This window comes from Bradysia coprophila, chromosome IV (genome assembly GCF_014529535.1).
Source record: "Bradysia coprophila strain Holo2 chromosome IV, BU_Bcop_v1, whole genome shotgun sequence".
Lineage (NCBI taxonomy): Eukaryota > Metazoa > Arthropoda > Insecta > Diptera > Sciaridae > Bradysia > Bradysia coprophila.
Window position 1 is genome coordinate 3093755 of NC_050738.1, and position 27828 is coordinate 3121582.

Sequence of the window (27828 nt, forward strand, 5' to 3'; positions counted from 1 at the left end):
TTCCTAATAAAGCGTTGATTGACAACGAAGTCTCCGTTCGGCGTTTTATTATACTCATCAGGATCCCTGGGTAACCAGGCAAATCCCACACTATCTAACTCAGCAGTTAACTATTGTTGTAAAATGTACTTCATCTTCCTGCTCGCAAAATTCGAACAATTATCCTTCGCTATGATTGAAACATTCATGTTATCACTTGTGAGGTTGGTAAAGGCTTTGACCTAGGACAGTAATGACCTTATTACTTTCCTAGTAAGGTAAAATATTTTAGACCCGAAAGCCCAAATGAGCCGCACTACGTTAAAAACATTGCTGTGGTCAATGAAGCTATACATAAGGTATGCATTTTTCCAACTCACTGTCTCTACCTGAAAGAGCGTACGAATTATCGATTTAAGTTGGTTGCTTTGACTGTGAGGTAGTTACTTTAATCGCAACTGAGCACTGAGGTCATTCTTTGTTGGACCCAGACCCATTTGCTTTTCCTCAGCCATTACTTGTTTATCATTTTAACACCTATTCGTGTGGTTTAGTTAGACTCCTACATCTACACAATCGTATGCTTTCCATTCAGAGCCCGCAGCAGCTGTATTGGTACACCAGATGAACCTCGTGATATGTGTTTTTTATCAACGATACATTCTCTTGTTCCCACGAAAACGTGTCGCTTAAAACACAAAATCCCAAACCGAGCTGCAATGCGTTTAAGACGGCTGTAAAAAGAAACAAAACAATCGAAGGCATAGATTAGGAGATACTACCACAGTCTGTGGTGTTGGTGTGGCATAGGCCTGTACGATGTGGCCAAATATACGATAATTGCAACAATTCCATTTTTAACCGTCTTGTGAATCAGAAAATTTCTGCATTACAGTTTGTTCACCTTGAGAAAACACAAATTTAGATTCATCAGAGTGTTTCCTTGGTAACCTTGGCATGTAGTTGAAATGAATAAAAGTGATTACCAGTTGATGATATTTTGGCGCAAAATTTGAATTCGATGAAAAATCAAAACCAGTCAGGGGATCCGACCCACCCAAAAGGTGAAGCCTAGTTTTATGGCATGGCCATCATATTAAACACGTGCGAAAGTAGATTATGTATCTGCTTGAAAATTTGAGTAATTTGATAACTATGACTTTCGATAAACTCATAGTGTAAGCAGGTGTGATTACTCCACACTCAAGATTTCACATCATCGAATTAATGACGTGAAGTATCAATAAAACATTGTTGCTTCTTCACCTATGCATATATAGTTACTTATCTTCGATATCACGTGTATAACTTTGTTATCACTTTTTGAACATTAAGTTTATGTTCCCAATATTCATTCTCAGTAGAAACAACAGTATCAGTCGAAGAGTTAAATTTGAGTGAGAACAATATCCGATAGAATTTGTATCATGGGCAAGGACGATCCCAAACCTATCAAGACGGCTGATACGTATTTCTTTCAGTACTTCGTTGCTTTCTCAGGTGCCTTCTATATACAATTACCTGCTTGCTCTCCTGTTTCATTGTTATTTGATTGTGATTTACTGTACAGCTTCCCTGTTATCCTTTTCGGTGAATGTTGCGTATGGATGGACATCACCAACGCTTCCTCTATTGATGAATCCTGATAAATCTCCAATACCCATAACTAGCGATGAAGGGTCGTGGATTGTTGCCATTTATGTTATCGGAACAATTGTAAGTAGGTACAAACGGTTGATGCTTGTGTACATGAGCGATTAATCGTAATAATTATTATCCGCTTTAGTAACGATACCCGTGGCTTATTCGATGGAAAAGTAAGTTGATTTTGTTTGTATGACTAACAACAGCCGTTCGAATACTTGTCCTCCAATTTTATGCAGACTTGGTCGTAAAATAACACTTTTGCTTGGAGCTGTTCCACTAGTCATCGGATGGATATTGATTGGTGTTAGTCAGTCCGTTACGGTAATTTATATTGCCCGAGTATTATGTGGATTTACGCATGGATTAAGTTATTCCGTGCTGCCGATGTATTTGGCCGAAATTGCGTCGGATAAAGTTAGGGGTTCAATTACAATCATGTTGACGGTCATGGCTAAATTTGGTATTTTATGCTCGTATGCTATTGGATCGTATACAGATTACCGAACAACGGCTTGGATAGGTAAGACGAATGGTATTGCATAATGATAGCGTAGTAACAACGGATTCAAATAGGTATGGCACCTCCTATTGTGTTCGTAATATTCTTCATATGGTTACCAGACTCTCCGTATTTTCTGATTGGAAAAAATCGAGACAAAGATGCTTTGATAAGCTTAGAAAAGCTCAGAGGTCACAAAGATGTCCAAAGTGAATATGAGATGATGCACAGTGCGGTTAGAAAGTCTGAAGAGAACAAAGGAACGTTCAAGGAAATCATGTCATGGGACAATTTGCATGCTATTGTCATCATTTTGGGTCTCGCAGCCGTACAACAGTTGTGCGGTAGTCAAGCTGTTATATCGTACGCACAAATCATTTTCGATGAAGTCGGCAGTGACCTTGGAGGAGCTGAAAGTACGATTGTCTTAGCTGTCGTTCAGTTGGCAGCAGCTGCCCTATCTTCGGTCACCGTTGATAAATTTGGGCGGAAACCGTTGCTAATGTTTTCGGTGTTGGCTCCAGCGATTTGTAATACAATTGTCGGTGTCTACTTTTATTTACGTGCCAATGGTCAAGATGTTAGCGGACTGGCATGGCTTCCGATGACAGCGATAATGATATTTATTGTTGCATACTCGCTTGGTCTTGCATCTGTTGCGTTTGTTGTATTAGGTGAAGTGTTCCCGAAAAATTTGAGAGCAACAGCTGGTGCTGTTTTCACGATATTCGCTTCGGCCATCGGTTTTGGTGTGGCGAAAATGTTTCAAATTGTCTCAGATGACATTGGAATTTACGCTACGTTTTGGATTTTCGCCGGATTCAGCTATCTGTTCGTTCCGTTCATTTGGTTCGTTTTACCGGAAACCAAAGGGAAATCGTTGGACACGATCCTAGAAGAGCTGCGACCGAAAAAAAGGGCAACGAAAATGATTTAGAATCTTAACATTGTAGTGAATCGAAATAAAGTAAACTAGAAAACTGTAACCAACTGGTCTATCATCATAGTACATGTAAAGGTGCGGGGCAGTCATTAAAGCTATAAAAGGAGAATCGAAAATTTTCCGTTCCACAAAAGGTTAAGTTTAGCTCACTTAGTATGCATTTATTATGTAGGTGGAAGCACGGCTTTCAGGGGGTATAATGTACCTATGTGAACGAATAATGCGATTTGTAATCGACCAATGATACAAAACTTTATTTTACCTGGAAGCCAGACTAATTCCAGGGGTGGCGTTATCTAATATGCAGAACAATCACCAAAACAAACAAACAGAGCATAATTACTCTTCCCTTTCCCATGGATCGCGTGAAGCGAAAGTGGAGATAAAATGCTGTTTCAACCTCCGGAACCAGTGGCGGTCAGAGGTTAGCGTGGTCTAACCATCTTCAGTCGTTTCCACTGGTCCGTTACACGAGACAGCAGTACACTTTCAGTTGAACGAGTTTCGAAAGTTTACAAGAGCAAGCTCATCTTCTGATGGAAAATCGGGAAATAAAGTGGAAAACTGCTGTGAAAACACCCAAGCGCAGCAAAAAACAGAAAAAATTCATTCAAACAGAATCATAACAAACAATTTCAACAAACAAACGCAATAAACGAACCCAACTAAACTTGTGACTACTGACTTGGTCTCAATGCATGGAAAAGACGATCCAAAAGGTCGAAAGGTCTGGAGGTCGAAACAGCATTTTGTCTCCACTTTCGCTTCACGCGATCCATGGGAAAGGGAAGAGTAATTATGCTCTTTTTGTTTGTTTTAGTGATTGTTCCGCATATTAGATAACGCCACCCCTGGAATTAGTCTGGCTTCCAGATAAAATAAAGTTTTGTACCATTGGTCGATTACAATAATGCGAGAACAAATTCCTTGCTCTATTGAATTAAGAATTCCAAAATACAAACACACATCGAATGATTGATTGCAGAGTAGCCCTACTCTAGTTAAAAAAATCCGTTTAAGAACTTGCGTTGCGCGACACAAAAACAATTGCGCTGCAGTCATAATCTTCGTAGTACAAATTGATTGACCGAGGTCACTTTTAATCGTAAATTGTATTCCGGAGATGTTTATGCGAAGGATTCGACTCCAATAATGTTTGCTTTTCGGTAAGAGGAGCGGTAGACCTTGTAATTAAATCCTTGAACTCAGACATAAACTCATCCCAGGTCATATCCTAATACTTCTAATTAAACTGATAATAAAAGTTGTATTTTAAGGTGTTCTACCAAACTGCTAAACCTTGCTAAAGTTCAAATGGCCAAATATTATGAATTGTTTTATCAAACAAGCTGAAATAATCTTGGTCCCAAAAATCCCATTAATTCAATTATTGCCCAAACCGTCAGATTTTGCAATAGTATAACGTCTTTTTTGTATGTTATATCTGACTTCTTGACTGCATCACCGCATCGTCTTTTCACATTTAGCATAACGTAGAAAATGAAACAAATTCCAGATTGTTGCCTCAGGTTGTTCTACTCAATTTGAAAAATACCTTACCTGTGTGGTTCCTTTATCAAGTATACCAAGAAGGCTTGCATAAGATCCACAAAAACCCTTTCAAGTCGACCTGAATTCAATCGGGTGAAGTTGTTTATTTGAATTTTTATTTCGAAGAAGTATACACAACTGTGTGGCAATCAAATTAAAGCTTTTCTCAGACGAAAATCTTTTTCGCATTTTCGCTGTGATCCTTTTTTTCACATTCAGTGAATTATATTACCTTCACAACTAATAATGAGGGAAAAGAGTTTCCAGTCTAAAGAGAAATAAAATCGAAGGTTCGGAATTATTTAAAGCAGCACCGTTACCATTCGCAATACAAATTTACATTATACAAAACGGCAATAAAAAATGATTTTGTTTTTTCGTTTTAATAAAATTTAATGGAAAATAACCTTCAATCAGCAGTGTTTGTTCATGTATCAATGAATTAAAATTTCAAATTCAAATATTCCGATAAGTAGCATATGAGTAGGTGGTACTCATCAGCATTACAAGCTGTTTACGAGGCGATGTAATTATCGTGGGTTACCGATACTTTGGAGGCTTTCAGAATAATATACTGCTAGTGAGGAATGAGAATAATAGACGTGGTGGTGGTGTGCGATACTTCTGTTTGAAAGTCAAATATCGATAATTATCAAGAAGTATCCCATGTCTACGAGAAATGACATTTAAATGCCAGAAAATATTAATAATTATTAGCACACTCTTACTCCATCCAACTTCCAAGCACTATATAGAATAACATTTAGGCCGCCAGCGCACTTAAACGGAGAGGTCTCCGTTTAGGAAACGGTTCATCCGTTTACTTGACATTTTGAATGCTTGAGTGTTTTTCAATCAAATTTTATTTTCACTTAAAATGTTCTATAAAAATATAATTTGACACTACCCACCCGGAATATTGTTGTTACACGTACATTTCCCACCCGCGGAAAGCGGTCGTTACATGTGGGAACTTTTTCATTACATCACAAATGAAGGAATATTCATATGAAAATTCATTACATATCAGGAGATTTTCATTACATACCAGCAGAATTTCATTACTTATCAGCAAAAATGTATCACATAAAATGTTCTTTAGCACTGAAATCGAAACAATGCTCGCGATGTTATTTTAGTTTTAATATCACAAACTTTGTCACTTGAATTAAGTGCACACCAATCTAAGCAAATTCATTAAAAACTTTCGAAATAAAAAACACAAAAATAAGTGACGGCCATTTTGTCTATAGCCATAATTTAAATTTTTTCAACTTCGACGAACACCTATGGCCAAACAATTTAAATTTTCGCATTTTTCACTTATTTTCAAAAACAATCAACACTTTTGTCTTTATTATCATGTATTCACTTCACTTCACAGCAAAATTTATTGTAACACCACCAAAATCGACAAATATTACGCAAAATATGAATCTAGCACTTCACAAAAACAAAACAGTCGAAGTAGTTTGTCAACATGTCATCAAAACAGTAGTGTTGCCAGTGATGCTTTTGGGATTAATGTTAAGAAGAAGTGTGAGCCGATTTCATGAGCAGACTAGATTCGTTTATAAACGTTGCAATGCAACAACAGATTTTTTTTGTTGGTTTTTTGCTGTCGGTATTTTTTATGTTTATTATTAGTCTGGCAGTGAATGAAATAGCGCGACATAAATGTTGTGAAATTATACATTAATTTACAATAATCTTTTGGTATTCAAGAATCTGCTAGTGTCTTCTTGAACACTTTTGGTTTTGAACTGTCAGGTCCTTGGGTGGAAAAATGTACTCGTAACAACAATATTCCGGGTGAATAGGCAATAACACAGCATACATTGGATGCTGCTTGGTAGTTCATTACACTCGGAATCAATTTTATGAACTCGCGAACTCACTCGTAGGGTTTTAAGCAACTCGCTCTGGAAACGGTTATTTTGACTCGTGTAGTTGCATACCTCGCCTTCGGCTCGGATATGCAAACTCTACACTTGTCAAAATAACCGTTTCCAAAGCTTGTTGCTTAAAACCACACTTGTGAGTTCGGCTTGTATCACAAAATTGATCCCTCATGTAATGAACTACCTCCGCAGCATCCCATGTAATCTACTATAATTGATTGAAACTATTATCACCATTTATTTTACACATTTGACTGAAATAATTCATAAACAAAAAAACAGACATTCCACATAAACATGTTGTTGCAAGTTTTGGTAAAATTTTTAGTGATGTCTGTGAAGTACCTGCGAATTCTACATTATAGTCCGGTCGTTGTGACGATCATTTCACATGACTTTTTAGTGATTTTAAGAATTATAAAAAATTCGCAGGTTTGAAACTGCGAAATAAAAAGTTCGTTGTTTTGAACCTACAAAAACCCATAGTGAAATTAGTAAAAATTCATGGATTATATTAAACCGGGAGATAAAAAAATCAAAAAGGGAAATATTTTTGGAGATAAAAAATTCACAGTTGGAGATATGAAATTCATAAAAGGAGTTAAAAACAATTAATATAGGAGATATAAAAATCAAATTTCGAGATAGAAAATACAATCTTGGAGGTGTTAATTTTTTTTCTCTCGCTTCGTCTAATAATTAGTCTGTGTAACTCATTGCAAATAAAAAGCGTTTTAACACGCCGAGCGATCCGGCCCATTGCCCCGGAGCGCAGCGGAGGGCCGCAATGCGAGCCGGGCGCCGGAACGGTGTCGGTAACTTAGGTGTTAATTTTTTTTCTCTCGCTTCGTCTAATAATTTTTCCGGGGCAGAAATGTGCTGAAATTACTGCGACTGGCAGATGGAGTGTTTATTAGTCACAAACCCTTAAAGGGCCTTTTTACATAAAGCAAAGTCAGCTTTTAGTGACCATTCCCTCGAGCAGATGCAGAGTTAGTTTCTTCGGCAAAGAATTATTCTGTATTGAAAGAGTGGTTGTGTGGAAGGGACCAAAGTGTAAGCTATTGAGCTATTGTGTGTTACTGACCACCCCCTCGATTTTCGTATATCTCTTTTAAGCAAATGTAGAGTTGATTTCGAACAGGTGTTTCTCAATAACAGGTGTCTGCCCGGTCTAGCTTGCCAGGATGCGACGTGGCACGAAGTGCCACGGGATGCAGACTAGTTATTGAAGAGTTGTAAGGTTGCAACTTCATTTCAGCTGCGGTCTGTTTTCTAGTTTTCGAACTCAAGGAAGATAAAATAGTTACAAATGTGAGTCGTTGTTCAAAATCCAGATACAAACCCTTGTGAATGGGTTAACACAATTCACCTTAATATCCATCTTAAGATATATAGTTCCACTGTTCTAACTCAAGTAAACAACTTGAAGCGCTGCAGGCTAATTTTTTAAGATTTTTCGATTTACCACTCATGTGTGCTAGATTCGTCTCTAATGATAACGATCTTCAACTTTTTTTTACAAAAACGAAAATAGAAAAAAAAGTAAGATTTTGCGGTGAGGGTCAAACTTTAAAAGTTTAGGCTTTTTATAAAGTCGAACAACTATTACTAAAACCAATACTTTAAGGTATAGATTCTTAGAAATTTTATATTGTATCAATACAGTTAGAGACAATGCAATTTCAGGATGAATTTGCTTCAGCTGTTTTTAAGCTAATCCAAATATAAAAACAAAACTGTTTATAGGTTTCTTTCATCGTACAGTAAAAACCCAATGAAAGTATACTCAATAGGTGGGTAAATCCACGTATTTTGTGACAGTGATTTTTCTCTTTCACTCTCACAACATCACCACTGTATTGTAGCGATAGCGCTCTACAATATCCATTTTCACATTTGGTAACATGACTTACGGTGTGTTTTTTCGCATCTTCTTTGGTGCATATTCGTACATTGAAAAGAGACAAAATTCTGTTTTGGTAACATGACTTACGCTGGAATTTCCCAGGTATGGTCTAATGTCAAAATTTCTATGGAGTGTAGGAAATAGCAATTTCATATAAACAAACTCACCTTTCAATGATTTTAATTGAGAGGTGAATTTTTTAGATAAAATCGCTATTTCCTCCGGATTGTATGGACATTGGAAAGACTGACTCGAAGGAGTGACGAGAGCAATTTCCTCAATCTATTTTACATCATGAAAACTAAAAAGGTGTTTCATAAAAAGAGGCCCTAGAAACCAAAATGGTCCAGGGCGCTGAATATGCTGGATGCGGCACTGTGCCTGCCACTACAATTTTGCACAATTAGAGCGCTTGCTATGAAAACTGACTCAAGTTTCAAAAATTTGTATGCACATTACATGACGTAATAAAATTCAAAAATTGAGATAATTTTCACTAAATTTTGGAATTAAAAAAATTAATTTTGGAAATAAATAAAATAAAAAAGATGATAAAAAACTAAATTCTGAAAATGAAAAATTTAGTTTTGGAGATAAATGAATATATTTTACAGATAAAAAATTTAATTTTGAAGATAAATATATATTAAAATGAAAATTTTAAATTAAAAATTGGAGATAACGATATTACAAAAATGGAGATAAAAAAAATTAAAATGAAGATATTAAATTCAAAAAAGGAGACGGTATGACTCCAAATTTAATTTTATTATCTCCTGTTTTTAATTATTTATCTGCAATTTCAAATATTTTATCTTCGACTTTTAATTTTATACCTCCATTTCTGTTTTTTATATCTCCTTTTTTGATTTTTATATTTCCTTTTTTGATTTTTATATCTCCCGTTTATTACTATCCAAAATTCATACGTTCTAAATTCGCAGGTTTGAAACTGAGAAAAAAATCGCAGGTTGGAACCAGCAGGTTTCGGCTTCCGGAAAAGATTTGTAGGTTCAAAAGTGTAATAGGGAGAATTGAAAATACATTCCATTACCGTGAAATTTTTATGAAAAATTATTTGGGCTCCAAAGTTTAAAGCCTTGGTAATTTCAAGCCTTCGTCGACGAAATAGTACATAACGGCCTTGTTTGGAGATTTTTATTTTGCTGGGAGGGAGGTTTGTAGTTAGAGCCGAAGGCAACGGCTATAATCACACCCGCCCTGAACAAAAATTAAGTTTTACCGAAAATGCACCCAAAAATTGATCGCTGTTCTGAATGGAGGGACCCTAGGGAGTTCAAAACGATGGTCCGTTAAGCTGGACCAGATGCTTCCCCATCCCATACAATTTTTTCCTTAGTTGTATGGGCGTGGGGAAGCATCTGGTCCAGCTTAACGGACCATCGTTTTGAACTCCTCTAGGGTCCCTCTATTTAGAACAGCAATCAATTTTTGGGTGTATTTTCGGTAAAACTTTATTTTTGTTCAGGGGGTGTGTGTAATCCCTCGTGGTAAAATAACAATCTCAGTGGTCCCACTAAAATTTTCGTGTCCTACCGCAGGACACGTTGGACATTTTTTTGAGATTTATTTAAGAAAATAACAGACATTCCAACTATGGTTCAAAGTAGTTATTTATGCCACTACAAACTTTAGATGCCTCTGTGGCATAAAATGTTGAATTTGACTCAATGCAAAGTTTTTTGTTATTAAATATTAAGTAAACATGCACTTAGGCCAGTGGGCCCATTGTGCTACTACTTTGTTATGCTCACGATGTGTATTATGACAAACGGCCTATTTTAAATTCTAAAATATCAACTATACTAGATAGGCCCTTTAATAAAGTACTTTGCACCTCGATTGTTGCATAAATAACAATTTTTCTATTTACGGTTTCTGTTTTTTCAATTCTTCGATTTTCTTCTTCGTTCGCTGGATTGGAGCTGTTAGAAGAGTAAAGTAAACCAGGCAGGAGTGCTTGATGTGACTAGGGACCTGAATAATCTAGTAGCCTTATTATTATGTCAGTGTTCATTTGAGTTCATTTTTATACAGTATATTAGGTCCCTTATTTGCTTGCTTATTTGACGTTTTAAAAATGAACCGCTCCTGCCTGGTTTAATTTACTCTGCCGTGAATTTACAGCTTTGCTCAAACATTTGTTACTGTCGATCAACAATTTTTCCGCCACATTTAACGTTGCCAATTCCTGACCAATCGATCTATCGATTTCCCTTATATTTTTTCCTTCGCTTTTTTGTCCTTATGTTCACGATCAACTCTTTTCAGCTTAGAATTTTTGAAGATCTAAATAAACCCGATAGTTGGCGACAAAGTGACAGCAGACAATCAGTTATGGGAATATTTATATGCATCAATAGCATCCTTGACTGGCATTATTTCGCGCGCTTTCTCAAAACGTAAGTTACGTTACACATACATCCATGTGATCTTTCCGCATAAAGTTGCTTTGACATTCCTTATCTACCCTATATTATATCGATGGTGCTACCGAGCTCCGATATCGATAGCAGTCAACAGACCATCTGTACTGGTAGTGAGTAAAATTTTCTTGGCTCGATTTGTTAGAATGTCAGAGATGTAACGTACAATTTAACATTTAACGTACAAACAAATAATTTCGTATTAAATGTCAATACCATTCAACTTAAAATGCTATGCAGAACGGTACTAGGCTTCAAATTTATATTTGATATGGCTTCCGATATGGTCAACTCATACTCTACGACTCTACCGATCCATTTGATGTTACCTTTTTATTTAAAGCTAAATGCTACGAAATTTCATTGCAAAAACATTTCTTTTTATATCGTCGCATTTTAACGTGCAGAGGGAGCAAAAGAATATCATAAAAATGTAGGAATTTTTTGTGCTATATATAGCGGCTACTACATACCCATTAAAATATTTTCGATTAAATTGGCATTGTTTGAATACTTTCAACGCCAAGGATGTTGAATGTTATTCGACCGTTTCTCATACCCGCCAGCTGTCCTCAAGCATTCGATGTTTCCATATCCGAACTTTTTAAACAGTGAAACAATCGTTCGCCCACATTGTATTTATAGGCCCGAACGATTTCTGTTGTTAAATTTGCTTTAATTTTCATTCGTATTAGGGCACCAGCAATTTAGAAAACTTATCGCTCCACACAAAATTGTTAATTCACCCTCGTTGTCGCTTTCGAAAACATTTTCATGGTATGACGACAGACTGGATATGTGTGGGGGCGGGCATGTGTGCTGTAATACTGTTCGAATTTCGAATGGAGTATAAATATGCAAGAATGAATACGTATACGACATTTCCGTTGCTTTGCAAATATCGTCGTCAAAGGTAGAAGAAACCGACATTCAAGATTGTAGATGTAGAAGAGGAGTAAACAAACGTACACGGAAACGTTGAAACCCGTACGGTGCATTTACATAAAAGGGTAAATCAAACGTACACTTTGAACATTAACAATTCCATTTCGAACCGATTCTACGCCCGTAACATTCTCCGAGTTAACTTCCTTAAAACATTGAATCTGACATTTGTTACGCTTGAACGCCATAGGAAATAGCTTGACCACATCGATTTATTTCCTTTTGTTTCCTTTTGGCACAAGAAACACAAGCGAATATATTAATTCAGTGAATTCAATATCATGGAAATTTGTTACAAACGGAAACTATTGACTTGTGATTTATGGATTCGTAATATGTGTGGATACACCGGTAACATGGTGCGCCGTTTTTCTTATTTTTCTTATTCAACTTTAGTTTTTATTTGATTTTTTTTTATGCGCCGTGTATATACCTTGTGTACTGGTTTTTCCATCTCTCGTTTCGATACAGAAAAGGGTTTCATTATGGTAATGCGATTGATACAATTCGATTTTCAATTTTCCAACTTTTTTTTTCTTAAAAAAAGCAAATTTTATTTGCCAGATGTCACGCATAATCTAAAGTTACGACTTGATGTTCAATTCGTAGCTGGCAATGCATAAAAAAATGTGTAGCAATTTTTGTGACCTCTTCTGCTTGTATAGCGAAAGAAAACTAAAATAATTTTTATCGACTTTCGTCTTGTTGAGTGCTCCTTATGGGAAAACGTAACTTGAAATTAGATTCAGCAGACGAATCAAATTAAGAGTAAAAATTGGATTAGTTCAGTTGCATTACGAAAATTGAGAAAAGATTCACTGAAACAATTGATGTAAATCTGAAAATGCATGTGACCATTGTAGCGTCTAGTGGTCTTTGAATTTTAAATTATCTAGCTGGTAGCTACATCATACATGTAGCATCAATAATTATTTATCGAATCTATTACTTCTTTCCATCTTTTTCTTTTAAAAAAAGGTTTTGACACAAAATCTTTTACTTCATTAGTTCAAACATCCGATGTGCTATAAAAGCCTTAGTGTACCAGAGCTATTCGTTTGTCTTCGCTCTCGTTAACAAATGATCACTTTAGATAATTATCTCTGCAAAATCTGCTGCGCTGAGGGATTATTTTACAAAAACAGCTTACAAGACGCATTTTCCAGTGGACTCTGTTTATATGTGCATAGAAAGGTATTCGACCCTAGAAGCCAAAATCACTTTCTAAAAAATTCTTCGAAGCTTATGTGGCTGGTAAACCGAAAACTTGCACTTTTCTTACAAAAATTTCTCCAGTTACACGAGCCGTATAGGGTATTTGATATACTTTATTAAATAAGAACTGAAGTTAGATTTTCAACGACACTCACTCACTCACAATTTCCAGTTATTTTAATCTAAAAATGTTGTCTCGTATTTAGCAAGTTGATGAAATGAAAAGGAAAGTAGTTAAATCCTGTTTTTAATGAAAAGAACACTTCATATTCAATAGTGACTCTTAGTGGGGATATAAACACCGAAATTGCCTAAAATCAATCTTCCAAAACAGATCAATAAGTACAGTTTGTTCATGCCATTTTTACACAGTTTTAGATATGTCAGAGTTTTAAATGTACCCAGTCAATTAAGTTCTTCCCAAATTATGAATTTTTGGCGCAAAATTTAAAATTTCTATCGCGAATTCAAATATTGCGCAATTTGGGAAGAACTTAATTGACTGGGTACACTAAAAACTCTGACATATCGACAATCTTTAGAAACTGTGTAAAAATGAAATGAACAATCTGTAACTATTTTGTGTGTTGTGTTAAGCGACCGGCATACAAACACACATCCTCTTGTTGCTCGAATTTTTAATAATCGTTTTTCGAGTTTTGCAATTTAATCGTTATTTTCTTGCTTTTGATTTTCCTAGAGTCGAAAGTAGCTTATTACATTACTAGGGAAACAAGTGAATTGGTCTGTCAAATAAAGCATGTAAGGGATCATTCATGAATGACGTCCGCTTTTTTCAGTGCTGCCAGCAGGTTTGAATGATCCCTAAAGTACATTACAAGACTCGGTATAAAAATGAAAGGTCACGTTTTCGTGTGATTCTCGGGTTCGCCTCGGATCAACAAACTTCACACTAAAACTGGACTTTTCAACCTTTCATCCCTTGTCATGTAATAGTATTTACATGACTAGAGATAAAAAGATGAAAAGTAGAGTTTTCGTGTGAATTTTGTTGATCCGAGGCGAAGCCGAGGTCAAAAAAAAACACTAAAACGAGTCTTTTCTTTTTTTATCCCGAGTTTTGTAATGGATTTTACATGCTGGGGCGTCGAAAGACGTGCTTGAAACATGAAAAGTACGGTTTTCGACACATGGAGCTTGTAAATAACTATTGTTTACCTAGGGGAAGAAAATCGGAGATTCAAACAAGAGCAATGATTTGTGGCCAGAGCGCAGCGAGGATTGGAATGTTTTTTTTAGATATGAACATAATTATCGTTTTTCTCCAAAAACATCAATTTTTCAAAACAAAACACAGCACAGGCCACCAATAGACATTTTCTTTACCGAACTGTCATCAGGCGAAGCGTCAACAAAACATCATTTTCTCGTCGTCTTTCGAGTTTAGAAAATAGAGGGTTATTCACACCTCACTTTAAACTCCCATAAATTGATGACAAAAAAAATATTTATTTAAAAATGGAAGCAACTGGAAAACGATAAAGAGCTTAAGTTAATCGAAAATGCAAGATATTGTCTGCATTCCGTAAAATTTACTGATCTACGCATGCATAATATAAGATAAAAGAGTGAATTCTTATTGTAAATCGAACCAGTGAACACAAACGAAATATATCTACTTCAACTGAAAGCTCTTTTATCTCAGGAAATCAATCAAATTTGTTCATTTCCAATGCATGAATTTTTGAAACTTTTATTTGTACAAATCAAAAATGAACTGAGAGATAATAAAGCTAAGAGAATTATCCTCATTGACGTCGATCGACCTTCTATAGATATAAATTGTTGGAATGTTAATCAGCTACCCTGATAACTCCAATGAAGAAATTGTTTATCGCCCGAAACTATATGCAGTAAACAAAACTAATGATAGTAATTAACATAAATTTGAAAAGTTTTCATTCTCCTCGAATTGTGAAACAAATTCTTAATTTCGATAGTAGTTTTGTACATCGAAAATTATGTAATGCCATTTGGGATAATGACTGCAAAATGAGTAATAAATCGATTTTCTATTTAACCCGAGTGTAATTCAGAATTTACATTTGTTGTTCATTTCCAAATCGTTAATTTGGCTAATTACAAATTTTAGCTGCAAAATGAAATTGAAAAAAAAAATTGGAAAATTCGAATTTATTATTTTTGAGAATAATTTTCGTCTAATTGTACAGCCATTGTACTTGTAAATCATTTATACAATCTGGGTGCTAGCTCAATTTGCATTCATGGAAAATAAAACCAATCGAACAACTGATTGAGACTGGTACAGTGATTTATCAGTAAAAAATCCTTTCGACAAGACGAGACAGACATTGTCTGCACAAATTTTTTCCAAAATAGAAAACTCCGTGAAGAAATTCTATTTTCTAAAAATTGATTCGCAAAATCAACAAAGAAATCTTATCTCTATGTGGAACATCAATGCTGCTACAGTTTAGTGAAATGTACAACATCGAGATGCACTTTAAGGAAAATCTGTATTGTCGCTTTGATATATATGTCTCTGTTGATTGTTGAACGCTGACACATTTTTAGTTTTGTACATTCCGCTTTTGTCACAACACAGTGAAAGGAATGGAAATCAATGGTTCGTTTGCTACTCCTTATCTTCCTTTGGCAAGTATAATACAAACGAAAATGCTCGGTAGAATTATGTTTGTGGCAACATTATTTTTTGCATTAACTGGACCAAAGCCAGCTTTCGCAGGTCAGGCAGGTTTAGGAAAATCCTTTGTGTAAAGAGAAACTAGGGGAACTAGATAAGTGATCCACAAACCAGACAAGCTTAAGTATTTTTGTCAAGTTGTCAGCTGTGAATTTTTTGCCTAATCTGAGCCGAGGTAGGACACAAGACCCTAAAGTATCATCTGAATAAGATGTGAATTGTGGACAGCCCGACATGTAGTGTTCCAAAAATCATTTCTTTAACTAATCGCACCGCGTAGCTCCAGAATGCGTTACAATTCTAAGGACCTGCAACAGACGAAACCTTTAACAGACCTTTGTTACAGCTAATTTTAACTGGTCCTTTCATAGAAGCAACACTACTTATACGTCTATATACGGTTTGTCCACTGCCACGCGAGTGTATGGAACTGTAACAATTCCACCCATGTTAACGAGTTGTATGATTAGGCGAGCTGAAAAACAGCTAAAGAGAATTTCTCACTAAATTTCACTGACGTCCACTGTACCTCTCACGAAAATCATACACACTCTTACCGGTTGAATTCACTAATTATAACAAGTTTGAGGGATGATACACAATCATCGAACCTTACAACGGAAATCAAAAACAGTAAATTCATACCTACCCGATTGACTTCTCGTCCAATTGTGTTAGAGTGAGGTAGAACTTTGATTTTGCTTTTACCAACTTTTTTTTTGCTTCTCCAGTCGGTGCTCCTACCTATCTACCAGATATATGATTTTCATTGGCAATATTCAAACTGGCTTGATTCAGAACGGTTAACCATTTCTTTTGCATACTACTGGTGCTGTTTGTACTCTTCATGTAAATAGTGTACAAATTACCATTCGGATGAGCAAACATAGATGGTTACAGCTGAAATATGTTTTCAAAACCCTATTACCGACAGGTTACGTTACAGAAAAATATCCGTATGGTATGAATTCTGAACTGCAGTTCGGTACTGTTGTAAATTTACACATTCCATTACTGTAAATTCAAGTCTATTCACTTCGATTCACTCAAATGAAAATACCTACGAGTCGCTTTGAAACGTAATGTCTGATGGTCATTGCGAAATCGAAGTGGCGGTTGCTTATTGTAAAAGTTCGATTTTAATAAAGTTACGATATATTGCGCTGGTATATCAAGGACCATATTAGCTGACACTAAGAACCATTTATACGACGTTAACCGAACCACATTTTTCTTCACTGCCTAGCAAATATGTATCGACAAACGATCAATTTCTTGCAGTACAGGAACGACAGGAGGAATTGAGAGCCGCGTTAAGTTACTGTAAGAAATTTCTGCGCTGAAGGAATTATGTTAGTCGTACTAAATCTCACATATTCTGACTTTGAGTTATATACACAAAATAAATTTTTATTTCCATTGCTGCTGCCGTAACGGGAAATAAATAATGAAAAAGTGCCGTTTTGTTTACCCAACAATTTAATGGAAACATATTGAATTTGAGGAATATATTACGGAACAATGGTGAAATACTACAGCACAATATGCCCGGCCTGTGTTACAATGGAGTTTAGCGAATGTAATGCAAAGGTCGACGAGAGAAGCAATAAAGTACGGTTTGTGTGTACACAAAACCGAAGTTAATCATACTAAGCGAATATTGGATTATTGGTAGTTTATGGAAAAGTGTCAATTTGTTGTATATATTTCCATTCAAATAGAGTTTTACTGTCGGTTCTCTAAATCAAAATACCCATATTGGATTTCAATACGTTTCCGGACAAATCTTTTTGGTTTTTGCTTAATGTTAAGAATTTCACCAATTAATTATCGAATCTTTTACTTCCTTCGGTATAACTATTTTGATGAGACTGGAATTAAATCTTGTACTTCATTAGTTGTGACAAGAATTTTGTTATACAAGACAACATTAGCCAAAATTCATCACGTTTTTTTGTCGGTGTCGTTAACAGCTGAGCAAAACTTCGAAAACCCATATGATTTTCTAAATGTTTTAATGGCATGCTTTAAAAAATCGGAATTTAAAAGCATCCAAACGACCTCCGCTATCGACATTTTTTAATGGGCGGAAACAGATTTGTTCTACAGATTTTCGTGCTCTATCCATCGCCGAAAGTATTGCACGATGGTCCACAAGCAAGTAAAAGTTTTATGAAGGGTAACTAGCATTGCTGGTAGTAAAGCGACCCTAGATGATACTAAAAGCCACACCGCTTTGTCTGAGCTGATTCCTTCTGATACAACATTTTTTGAATTTACATTTTTTTGGCGAATTTCTTATGGTTTCTCACAGATATTTTGATTCATCGATATTTTTGGATTATTTTATTGCGTGCAACTCTGGACTGGGGTATTGTAGCGGCCCATAAATTTGTTTTCATATATCTAGGACCTGAAAGGTGAATAATTTCGTTTTCGAGGGCTCCAGATTTTCGAGTAGAGTGACTTCGATTGAAAAACTGAGTAATCAACAGTACTTGTTGTGGATCAAGTATGGCATGTTTGGTATCGTTTTAAAGCTTAGTCGTCAGGCTACAACAGGGCCTATTTTAAGGAAATTAAATTTCCAAAAATTCTCAAATTTTTCCATCACTTTTCGTCATTTCATCTAAAAACACAACAGATTGCATCGTAAATGTTGTTTTTACTGCCTTTTTAGTTGTTTTTCATGTCTTTGAGCTTAACTGATTACTTCGGAATGAGATCTAACAGAAAAAAAAATTGGAAATTTTAAGAATTTTTGTGAAATCTGTGAAATTTTGGAAATTTTTGGAAATTAAATTCCTTAAAGTAGGCCCTGGGCTACAATATTAGTTTCAAATAAGGCTACCAGAAAGGTACAGAAGTGGCCAAGTTTCACCGGGGCTAGCGGAAAACGTAACTTCTCTGAGAATGGAACATAAAATACCACTTTGAAAATTTTTTGTTTCCATTGAAAGAGCTCATTTACTGCGTCTAGAATCATTCTTAACTGGCTGCCTCAGTCATTTTGTCAAGGATATATCACTCTTCGAAAATGGGGAAATTTTGACTTTCAACCGTTATAGCTCAGAGAGCAGATGACCAAAAGCAAAAATTTTTGCTCAGTATATCTTAGTATTTCTCCCTCTACCGATCCACATTAAAATATGAGCTCAGGCTGCCCGAACTTGTAACATTATATCACAACTTTCACTTGATGTTTTTCAAGTTTTATCCTAGCATGTTACCTAGAAAGTTTGTATGGATGTTTCAAGTTACCTGAAACTCGACTTGACAGGTTTGAGCGAAACCATACTCTAGTCAAGTCAAGGTCTTTTTCCTAGGTCCTATACCTGTACAGAGAACTTTCAGTTCGAACTACATTTCAGCCGCTGTTGAGTCGGTCGACCTATGGTTGAAACCATAATTAAAAGGTATCTATCGATGCATAAAATATTAATTCAAAGGTGCAAATACTTAGCGGAGATACGTAAGTTCATCTCAGAGAATACTAAAGTGGGAGAATATACTTGTAAAATGTTTCTAGCGCCGAAGGCGAAATTTTACAATTCTAACATTTTTCTATTCTCCTTTAGTTGAAAAAGTGAGTAAAGGGTCTGAAAATAGTAAAATTGAAAATAGTTGAAAGAAGTGAGAAAAGTGAGTGCGTGGAATCCCTGCGATTAGATCTTATTAATGTGACCTTTTATACAGCAAAAAGTCATGGGCAAAGAAATGAAGTACAAGATTTCTTACCAATACATAGAAACTTATTACTCCAAAAGAAGTAAAAGAACTGCTGATATGTTTCCGAAATAATGAAAAACCTGATGCATCCGTCGGTGTCGACGAAACACTTAGTCGTTAATTTACGTGACAATACATACCGTCGTCAACGAAATCTCGTCATGAAAATTAAGGATGCGATTAGGTGTGATCTTTTGCCCGCAATAACGAATGAAAACGATTTTTATTTGAAACCATCTAACATAAAACAAATTGTCTAACTCCATCCGCTTCCAGAGAACTTCAACTGAAATTTATATCTCAAGATATATGCTCAAGTGAAGCCATAATGATGTTGTTCTCGATTTCTGTATGACATGACGTATGAAAAGGAACGCAAAGTTCATTAAAGTAGATGATGTTTCAATAATATGGAATGTGATGCCTTCGGTAGAAATTGTATATCCTATCCTATATTACATTCGAGATATTATTTTCTAACTCTAATTTGATTAATGACCCAAAAATCAAGTTCAGAGACGAGAGATACATGGAATAGGAAATGCTCCATTCTTTTCCAAGTAACATAAATAATATTTGTTAAATTGACCGTGTTATGTGAGTTACATTCGTTACATTATACATACACGAGAATTCTCCTAACAGAAATATAATTCATATGCCTAACCATCATCATGTATCTTCGTTTATCTGTTTTTGGATATTACTTTATTGAATTTCGATGGATATTAAACAATTGAGATATCAGATTTTTTTTGTTCTATTTCTATCTTAGGGCGAGGAAGAAGCAAAGCAAATTTATGTTATAGCGAAAGGTTATTTATACTGAATAAATAATGCGGTCGGAGATGTGGAAAATTTATGATATTTGTTCTCAGATTTATGAATTACTGTTTGTTGTATGGCTCTACATTTTGTACATGGAGCATAGTTTATGGTAATATTTGATTAAAAAAATTAAATTTCTAATATTTGTGAATAATTTGAACAGCTTACCTGAATGGAAACATGCAAAATTGATTGATGTTACCGTTCAATTACCATTTGGTTGAAAACTAAAAGAATATCAAATCTCGCTGACAAAGACCCCGTCGAGGATTTTCTGAGAATTTTCTGCAATTTCAATCGGACTTTCTTTACTGTATTTTCAAGGATTTCCATCTACTCTTAAGGATTTTCTTAGAATTTTTGTTTAGTTTTTCGAGGATTTTCCGATACATCTTTTGTCGTAGTTTTCACAAAATTTTCAAAGGATTTTTTTATTCATTTCATTTATATCTGATAAAAGTGACCTGATACAATGAAACCGCGTAGCTCCAGTACGCGTTAAAAATTCAAAAGGGCTATTGACAGATGATTTTATAGTTTATCCGCTCCTCAGGACAAGAGAAGAAAGAGAGAACAAATTGCCTGTGTCGAGAAACCTAGCTCTCCAGTGTAGAAACTAGCATCGTACAAGGACCATTTCATCATGAGTGTTTCATATACAAAACATTTCGTAACGATGCATTTTTATGACTACGTTATCACACTAGTGCGTAATTGCAAAGTAGCTATTTCTCATATATCTATGTTAGTACTTAGTATTTAATAGAAGTTAGTATTTCGAATTTCGGAAAGAGATTTCTCTTTTTACCACTCCTTTCAGAATTTATATTGCATTTCAGAATTACATTTAGTGCGCTGAAGGCACTAGTGCCTTAAAAATATGTGAAACTCTGTTACAGATTTGAATTTTAAATTACCTGACATATCACACTAATAAATTCACCGATACATTAAACAAGAGTATTAAATTTCATGTGAAATTTATAGAAGGTCCCGTCTTTTTACTTCAATAATTCTATACAAAATAAATATGTGTGGACCATTGATTGGAAAATAAAGCTAAACGAGTCAAAATCCAATCTCCACATTTACCTTACGGAATCCAGGTCCCACAGGTAAAGTCAACCAAATATCTGGGCTTACATTTGGACAACAAATTGAACTGGAAACACCATGTGAAACAAAAATCTAAACAATTGAAACATAAAACGAGAAAAATGTACTGGCTGGTTGGATATAATTCTAAACTAAAACTGTACTGCAAATGAATAACCGACGAAGTAAAAAGGCTGAAACGAGTCAAACCACATGAGCTAACGTAACCTACGTTTTAGTAGGTTTTTTAGACTTACGTTTTACGTGTTCTTTTTTGAGGGATGAAAGCAATACAACGTTTTGTCAATATCGAAATCCACTCAATGTGCTGTCGATTTTTTATATTTTGATATATATGACTAGGTAGGTTCGATCAATTTTTTTTTGGTCGTTAGTTTACTCAAATTGTCAAACAACATCAACTTACGTTTTAGGAGGTTTAGGTTTTGAAGCTTTCGTTTCCTAACTTTCAGCAATGTATAAATGTTTGAACATTAAAATCATTAAATCGCACCCGATCTTTCGAAATATACACTTTTCACGGTGAGCTTGAAAAATTTTGTATTCGACCTCTCGTGGACATGAAATATTTTTAGTGGTTTTTGTAGAGGGCGGCACCACTAGTAAGAATAACATAACAAGAAAATATTTCGATGGGAAAATTTTTAAATTAAGGTAAATGATGGAGAGTTGACCTAGTGGAAAAGTGATCTTAAGTTGTCCGTGTAAGTTTGTATGAAGAAAAAATGATAGGTCATCTCACCATCCAATAAACCGCGAGTTGTCTTATGACGTTTGTATATAGGACAATTCACGATTTATTGAATTTATATGAAATCGGATAACTCACGGTTCACGTAGGTTAACTCTGCATTTTTATAAATTAATTAACTTTGTTAAACGAAATCTTCAATAATTAATAAAATTTATGTTAATTAAGTAAACAAAAGATAAATCTTTAAAATAAAAGTGGTTCCATGTAACATCGTTCCCAAATCGATGAGAAATTCAAGTTCAAAGTTTGGTCTTGTCAATTTAGGTCAACTCTCCATCATTGCGAAGTGACATTTCAGTTATTTTTAAGCTTTTCGTGATATCGCAAAAACTGCAGGTTATTTCATTATCTTTGGGAACACGGGTTCCCCAATTGAAATGAGTGATAGGTCGTCGGATTCGTCTTTGAATTCTAGAGAAGTCACATCTTTAATTTTTTCGATTAATTTTGTTTGTTTTGGGTGCAAAGTGTTCAAAAGTGAAGGCTTGTCAGAGGTCTCGTGAACAGTTTTTCAGCAATAACTCAAGAAATAATTATTTAAAATCATTGTTATGCTGTACTAATGTCGGTCTTGGAAAGACGTACTACAGGTGGAGTGTATGCTCTGGTTGGTGCAAGTATACCTCCACAAAAGTTATGACAAAAACATTTTTTTGGACCTAATAACGTTTTACCGTTTTATTTCTTTTTATTGACAGGCGAAAAAAAGACTGCTCACCAAATATATAGTGTTGTAGCTTCCCTCACCCACTATTGTTCCAGATATATAAGATCCCAGTACTTCTGTGTTGCAAGCCTACAAAACCTGCAAGTCTTCGGAAAAAGGTTACTGTAAAGTTGAAAATTTTAACTTTCTTTCTAGGGGCTCTGCTACTGAAACAGCGTCTGGAAGTGCAGTCATTTTTATCTACTTTTTTCCTTTTTCCGAAGACTTGTAGTTTCTGTAGGCTTGCCACACAGAAGACCTGGGATCTTATATATGTGAAACGATAGTGGGTGAGGCAGGCTAGAACACTACACAGCCAGTCCCGTGAAACATCAATTTTGCAGAGAAGGCGAACACTATATTTTTGGTCATAAATCTTGTGGAGGAGTACTTGCACCAGCCAGTGCATACACTCCACCTGTAGTACGTCTTCCCAAGACCGACATTAGTACAGCATACCAATGATTTTAAATAATTATTTCTTGAGTTATTGCTGAAAAACTGTTCACGGGACCCTCTGACAAGCCTTCACTTTGGACACTTTGCACCGAAAACAAACAAAATTAATCGAAAAAATTAAAGATGCGACTTCTCTAGAATTGAAAGACGAATCCAACGATCTATCACTCATTTGAATTGGAGAACCCGTGTTCCCAAAGATAATGAAATAACCTGCAGTTTTTGCGATATTACGAAAAGCTTAAAAATAACTGAAATGTCACTTCGCAATCTGTTTACAAATGAACAATGAAAATGTTATGAAAAGAATCTTGCATATGTTATGTACCAAGAAGGCGGATATCAAAAACGGTAGAGGTACAGCCGATCGCTATTTTGTTGCACAACATCTTATGATTAGAATTTTGCTATTTTGTCCAATTTAAACTCAACAATCAACACACGTTTTTAACGGTTTTGTTGGTTTTCTTCATGTAATTCGTTCCATTCATTCTACATGTATTTCATTAGGGTTTTACATTTCTCCCATTTCACACGAATTCCCTTCTCATGTTTGAAAGATCAGAAAAGCATTAGTATTTTACATGACTTGGTATAAAAAGATGAAAAGTATGGTTTTCGTGTGAATTTTGTTGATCCGAAGCGTAGCCGAGTTCAATAAACACGCGAAAACGAGACATTTCATCTTTTTATCCGAAAAGTACCGTTTTCGACGCATGTAGCATGTAAAATACATATAGTGCACAAAAAAAACCTTCTAAATTGCTTACTGCCTTTGCGATCAAATCAGATTTGATCTAAACTGTTCTTTCAGAATTTTGATTGACGCTACCTAGTACTTCTTTAACTGCTTGGACACGCAAAGTATATGGTGCCACCACAAGCAGATAATGAGAACTAACCACTTGTCTGTCAATGGTGCCAATCGACAAAATCAAAAATGAAATTGAATTCGTTGGTTCAATTGAATGTGGGAAGTGTGTAGGATGTAAAAGGAATGAATCCCACAACCGTAGTCATAATATAATTGGGTAACTGTAAATAACAACAACCACCAAAATTTTTGTTATTATACTCACTCACATTAAGTATTATTGGAATAACCTTTTCAAATCCTAACTAGTTTCACACCCGATTTCTACGGAAATGTATGAGATTATTGAGTTTCATCGAGTTGTTCAATTTCAAAACAACACAATTCCAATCTCAGTTGATATTTCCGCTATGTGCATTCAGCGAGCGCGGAAATGAATTGTACGAAAATATTTTGCACACACGAAAATTAATCCTCTGTTGATTATTGGTAATAATAATATTTGCCGTGCGATATTGACATCACTTCACAAACCTATCAGTCACACATCAAAATATTTATTTATAAGCTCAAAATGAAAATTGGAAAATGCTCTTCTATTTTTGTGAAAATCCGAATGCGTATCGGGATAATCATTACCCGAAACCACTTTAAAATCTGTGCCTGGAAGCAAATTCGACCTGCATTTTATACAATTTCATTTCTGATTCGGAATAGAATTTGGTGTCGATACTCTGCGTACATTTATCTATATGCAATGCAAACGTACGTACATGTTACGTTGATATGCGACAATATATACCTACAGTATTCCACAAAAACATATTTGCCAGCCCAAAATTGTGATGCCATCCAGTGTGTTATATGCCGCACCGTACCATGGGGTTTTTGATGTGAATGTGGTAATGTTCCTCGTACACCGGGCATGTATTCCATATATATGAGATTGTAGAAAACGTTACTGTGGGAAACGAAATACTATATTACACGGGAAAAAGGCTTTTGTATTCACATCGCCCATCACTTCGGAATATCGTAATACCTGCAATATTTTTGGCTTAGTACCGAGATAAAGGTATGATCTGTCCCATTCGCAGTTGTAATAATTTAATTTATGGCATATGCCAGAGGCGAGGTCGGTCACACCAAAAGACAAAATATAGTTGATATTATACGGTGAAGGATGTGTACCGTAAAAGCCAAGCCAGCCATTATATTATGTGGAAAAGTATGATAGAGAAGCGGACACAATGTAATCATTCTCTGGATGTGTCTGGAGGAGGGAGCAGGGGTCTAGAGCGATAAAATTAATTATGAAATAAAATGTTGTTGGGTCACTAATCCAAAATATAATTCACATCACAGCGAAAGTTTGTAAGGATGTGTTACGTAGCATCGTGGTTAAAGCATTATATGATGGCAATTACATTCAGTTAAGAAGATGCACATATATATGTGTGTGCGATATGTTGGCACGATGCGGAGGCGATAATGATCAAAATGTATCGTAACACAAAACGTAAACCTGTTGCCACTGAAGGAAGATGGTAAGTTAGTTTTAAACTTTGCGGTTAAACGTCTTGAAAATAAGTGTTCGTAACATTTCCGGCATCGATTTAATAGAATCTAAATGGTAGATATACCTTGAAAGAGCAAAGTCTGTTTTCGAAAATTAATTTCGAGAATATCATAAAATCATGGAAACCGACACAATACATGTTGTGGGGCGATTGTTGATTGCATATTCCAGTTGTCACTCCATTCAGGAGGCAACAAAAGATTCGAACATATAGTTAATCATTCGTTAAGTAGTAAATTAGATGATATCACTGAAATTGTCTTGATGGAAATTGTCCCAAACTCTACATCAAATCGACAACATAAGTCGAAAGTCGAATTGAATACATTAACCGGTAAACGAGGGCGGTTTGCCGGTAAATGACGACTTAAATTTTACTTAAATCTATCAATCAGTTATTATAAATGTGAACAAGAGTACGACTTTCGCATTGTTAGAAGTATACATAAAGCAATTGCGTTGTTTGTCTGCCAACAGGGAGTTGCGGGAAATATGAATATTATTGTGTCAAAAATGAAGCTGTATTCGGTAATAGCCTATGCCAATCAACTTTAACTAATGATGGCAATTTAAAGGTCCTCAATAGTGGTGACATTTCAACTATTTTATTTTGCCGGAAACTTACGCACATTCAAATAAAAGCATTTCCGCCAAAAAACCGTTTTTTAAATTAACGTTCAAAATAATTTAATAAGTTTTGTGGTGTCACTTACGACTATCTTCACAACAGACAGGTCAAGAATTTTTGTTTACCTGAATGGCAACATCTTTTTTGTATGTTTTCTTCACTTTTTATCGACTGAATTAGCACGAAACGTATTGCAGGGAATTTCTATGGACATAAATTCAGGGAATTTGGGTGGAAAATGATGCAAATTACATATTTCAGGAATTTATAAAGTGAAAAATTTTTCCGTCAAAAGACGAGACACGGGTATCTTTATTATCAATTTTAAACTACTTTATGCAAAAAAATTTAGTCATTTGACATAGTCTATTACATAAATGTTTAATATGGAACGTCAGTCTGGCGTTGTCAGAGAATTCCACATTAAATCCAAATACGGTAGCGCTAAGTTAGCGCCGCTAATTCGATAAAATAACGATGTCTGCTGTGAGAACATTTCCTTAATATGCAGAGATGTGCGACGCACATTGTGCATTGAAGCCACTTAGACAAGTTGTTTTTATGTGGAAATATGAATGACCAAAGTGTGCAAATCTGTGGTTTTCGGGCAACGACCTGTTCATTTTCATTGTCCAAGTCGTTTCAATGGTCATCTGGCACAGGGTATCAAAGTATATAAACACTGAAGGTAACGCAAATCCTCAGGGAATAGCAAGAAATACGGACCCCAAGTTCCGGGTGAATATTTTATTTTATTTACTTAAAAGCCAACGGCTGTTGCTAACTGGCTTTGTCAATACAATGGCATCATTACACGGCTAATATAACATTTAAACATTGACTAGCGCGTCAATATAAACATTGACAACGAATCCGAAAGTGAGATGAGTACCCAGTCGACCCGTCGGAGTCCCATTCACCCTTCGTTGTGTGAGCCATTTCGAGCAGCGAAAAACAATCGTCACAGGCTGAACCAATGAACCAACCATGACAGCGATACGATGTACGATACAAAAATGGTTCCAATGTGTCGTTTTGATCGGACATGAATGAAGAGAGAAACAAGTTATCGATTATACAACTAGAAACAGTACATCAAAATTAACGAACACGCAGATCATCCAGCTGACACCAAAAAACCGTGCTTTTTCATCTCTTCATCAGTCAATCTCGTCGATCTCACTAACGTGCGGAACACTCCTCGAGTGGTCGCGACTGCACAGTGATGCGAAAACAAATTGAAAATCCTCGACAAATTGTTCACAGGTTCAAACAGACCATAGTTGGAACGATGTCTGGCTAACACCAAATAGCTGGTACCTCTGAGATCTCTAGCCGGCACGTTAACCCTAAACTTCCCTTGCAACGCGGGACAGTCAACGCGACCGGTCAAAACGTCGTAAACAAACATGGCCGCCAGATTGAACCGCCTCTCCTCACAGAACGCCTAAGAGCGTAAATTAAAAAATCTTTCTGAATGGATTCAATGGCAT

At 35.5% G+C, this 27828-nt stretch overlaps 1 protein-coding gene across 1 annotated transcript; it reads left to right on the forward strand.

The window, feature by feature from the left end:
• Window positions 1-1406: 1406 nt before the first annotated feature.
• Window positions 1407-3112, forward strand: LOC119065984 (facilitated trehalose transporter Tret1-like). Its single transcript, XM_037168191.1, has 5 exons — window positions 1407-1479; window positions 1550-1699; window positions 1766-1796; window positions 1863-2146; window positions 2200-3112. The coding sequence occupies exons 1-5, from the start codon at window positions 1407-1409 to the stop codon at window positions 3060-3062; spliced, it is 1401 nt and encodes a 466-aa protein (XP_037024086.1). The 3' UTR covers window positions 3063-3112.
• The last annotated feature ends 24716 nt before the right edge of the window (window positions 3113-27828 follow it).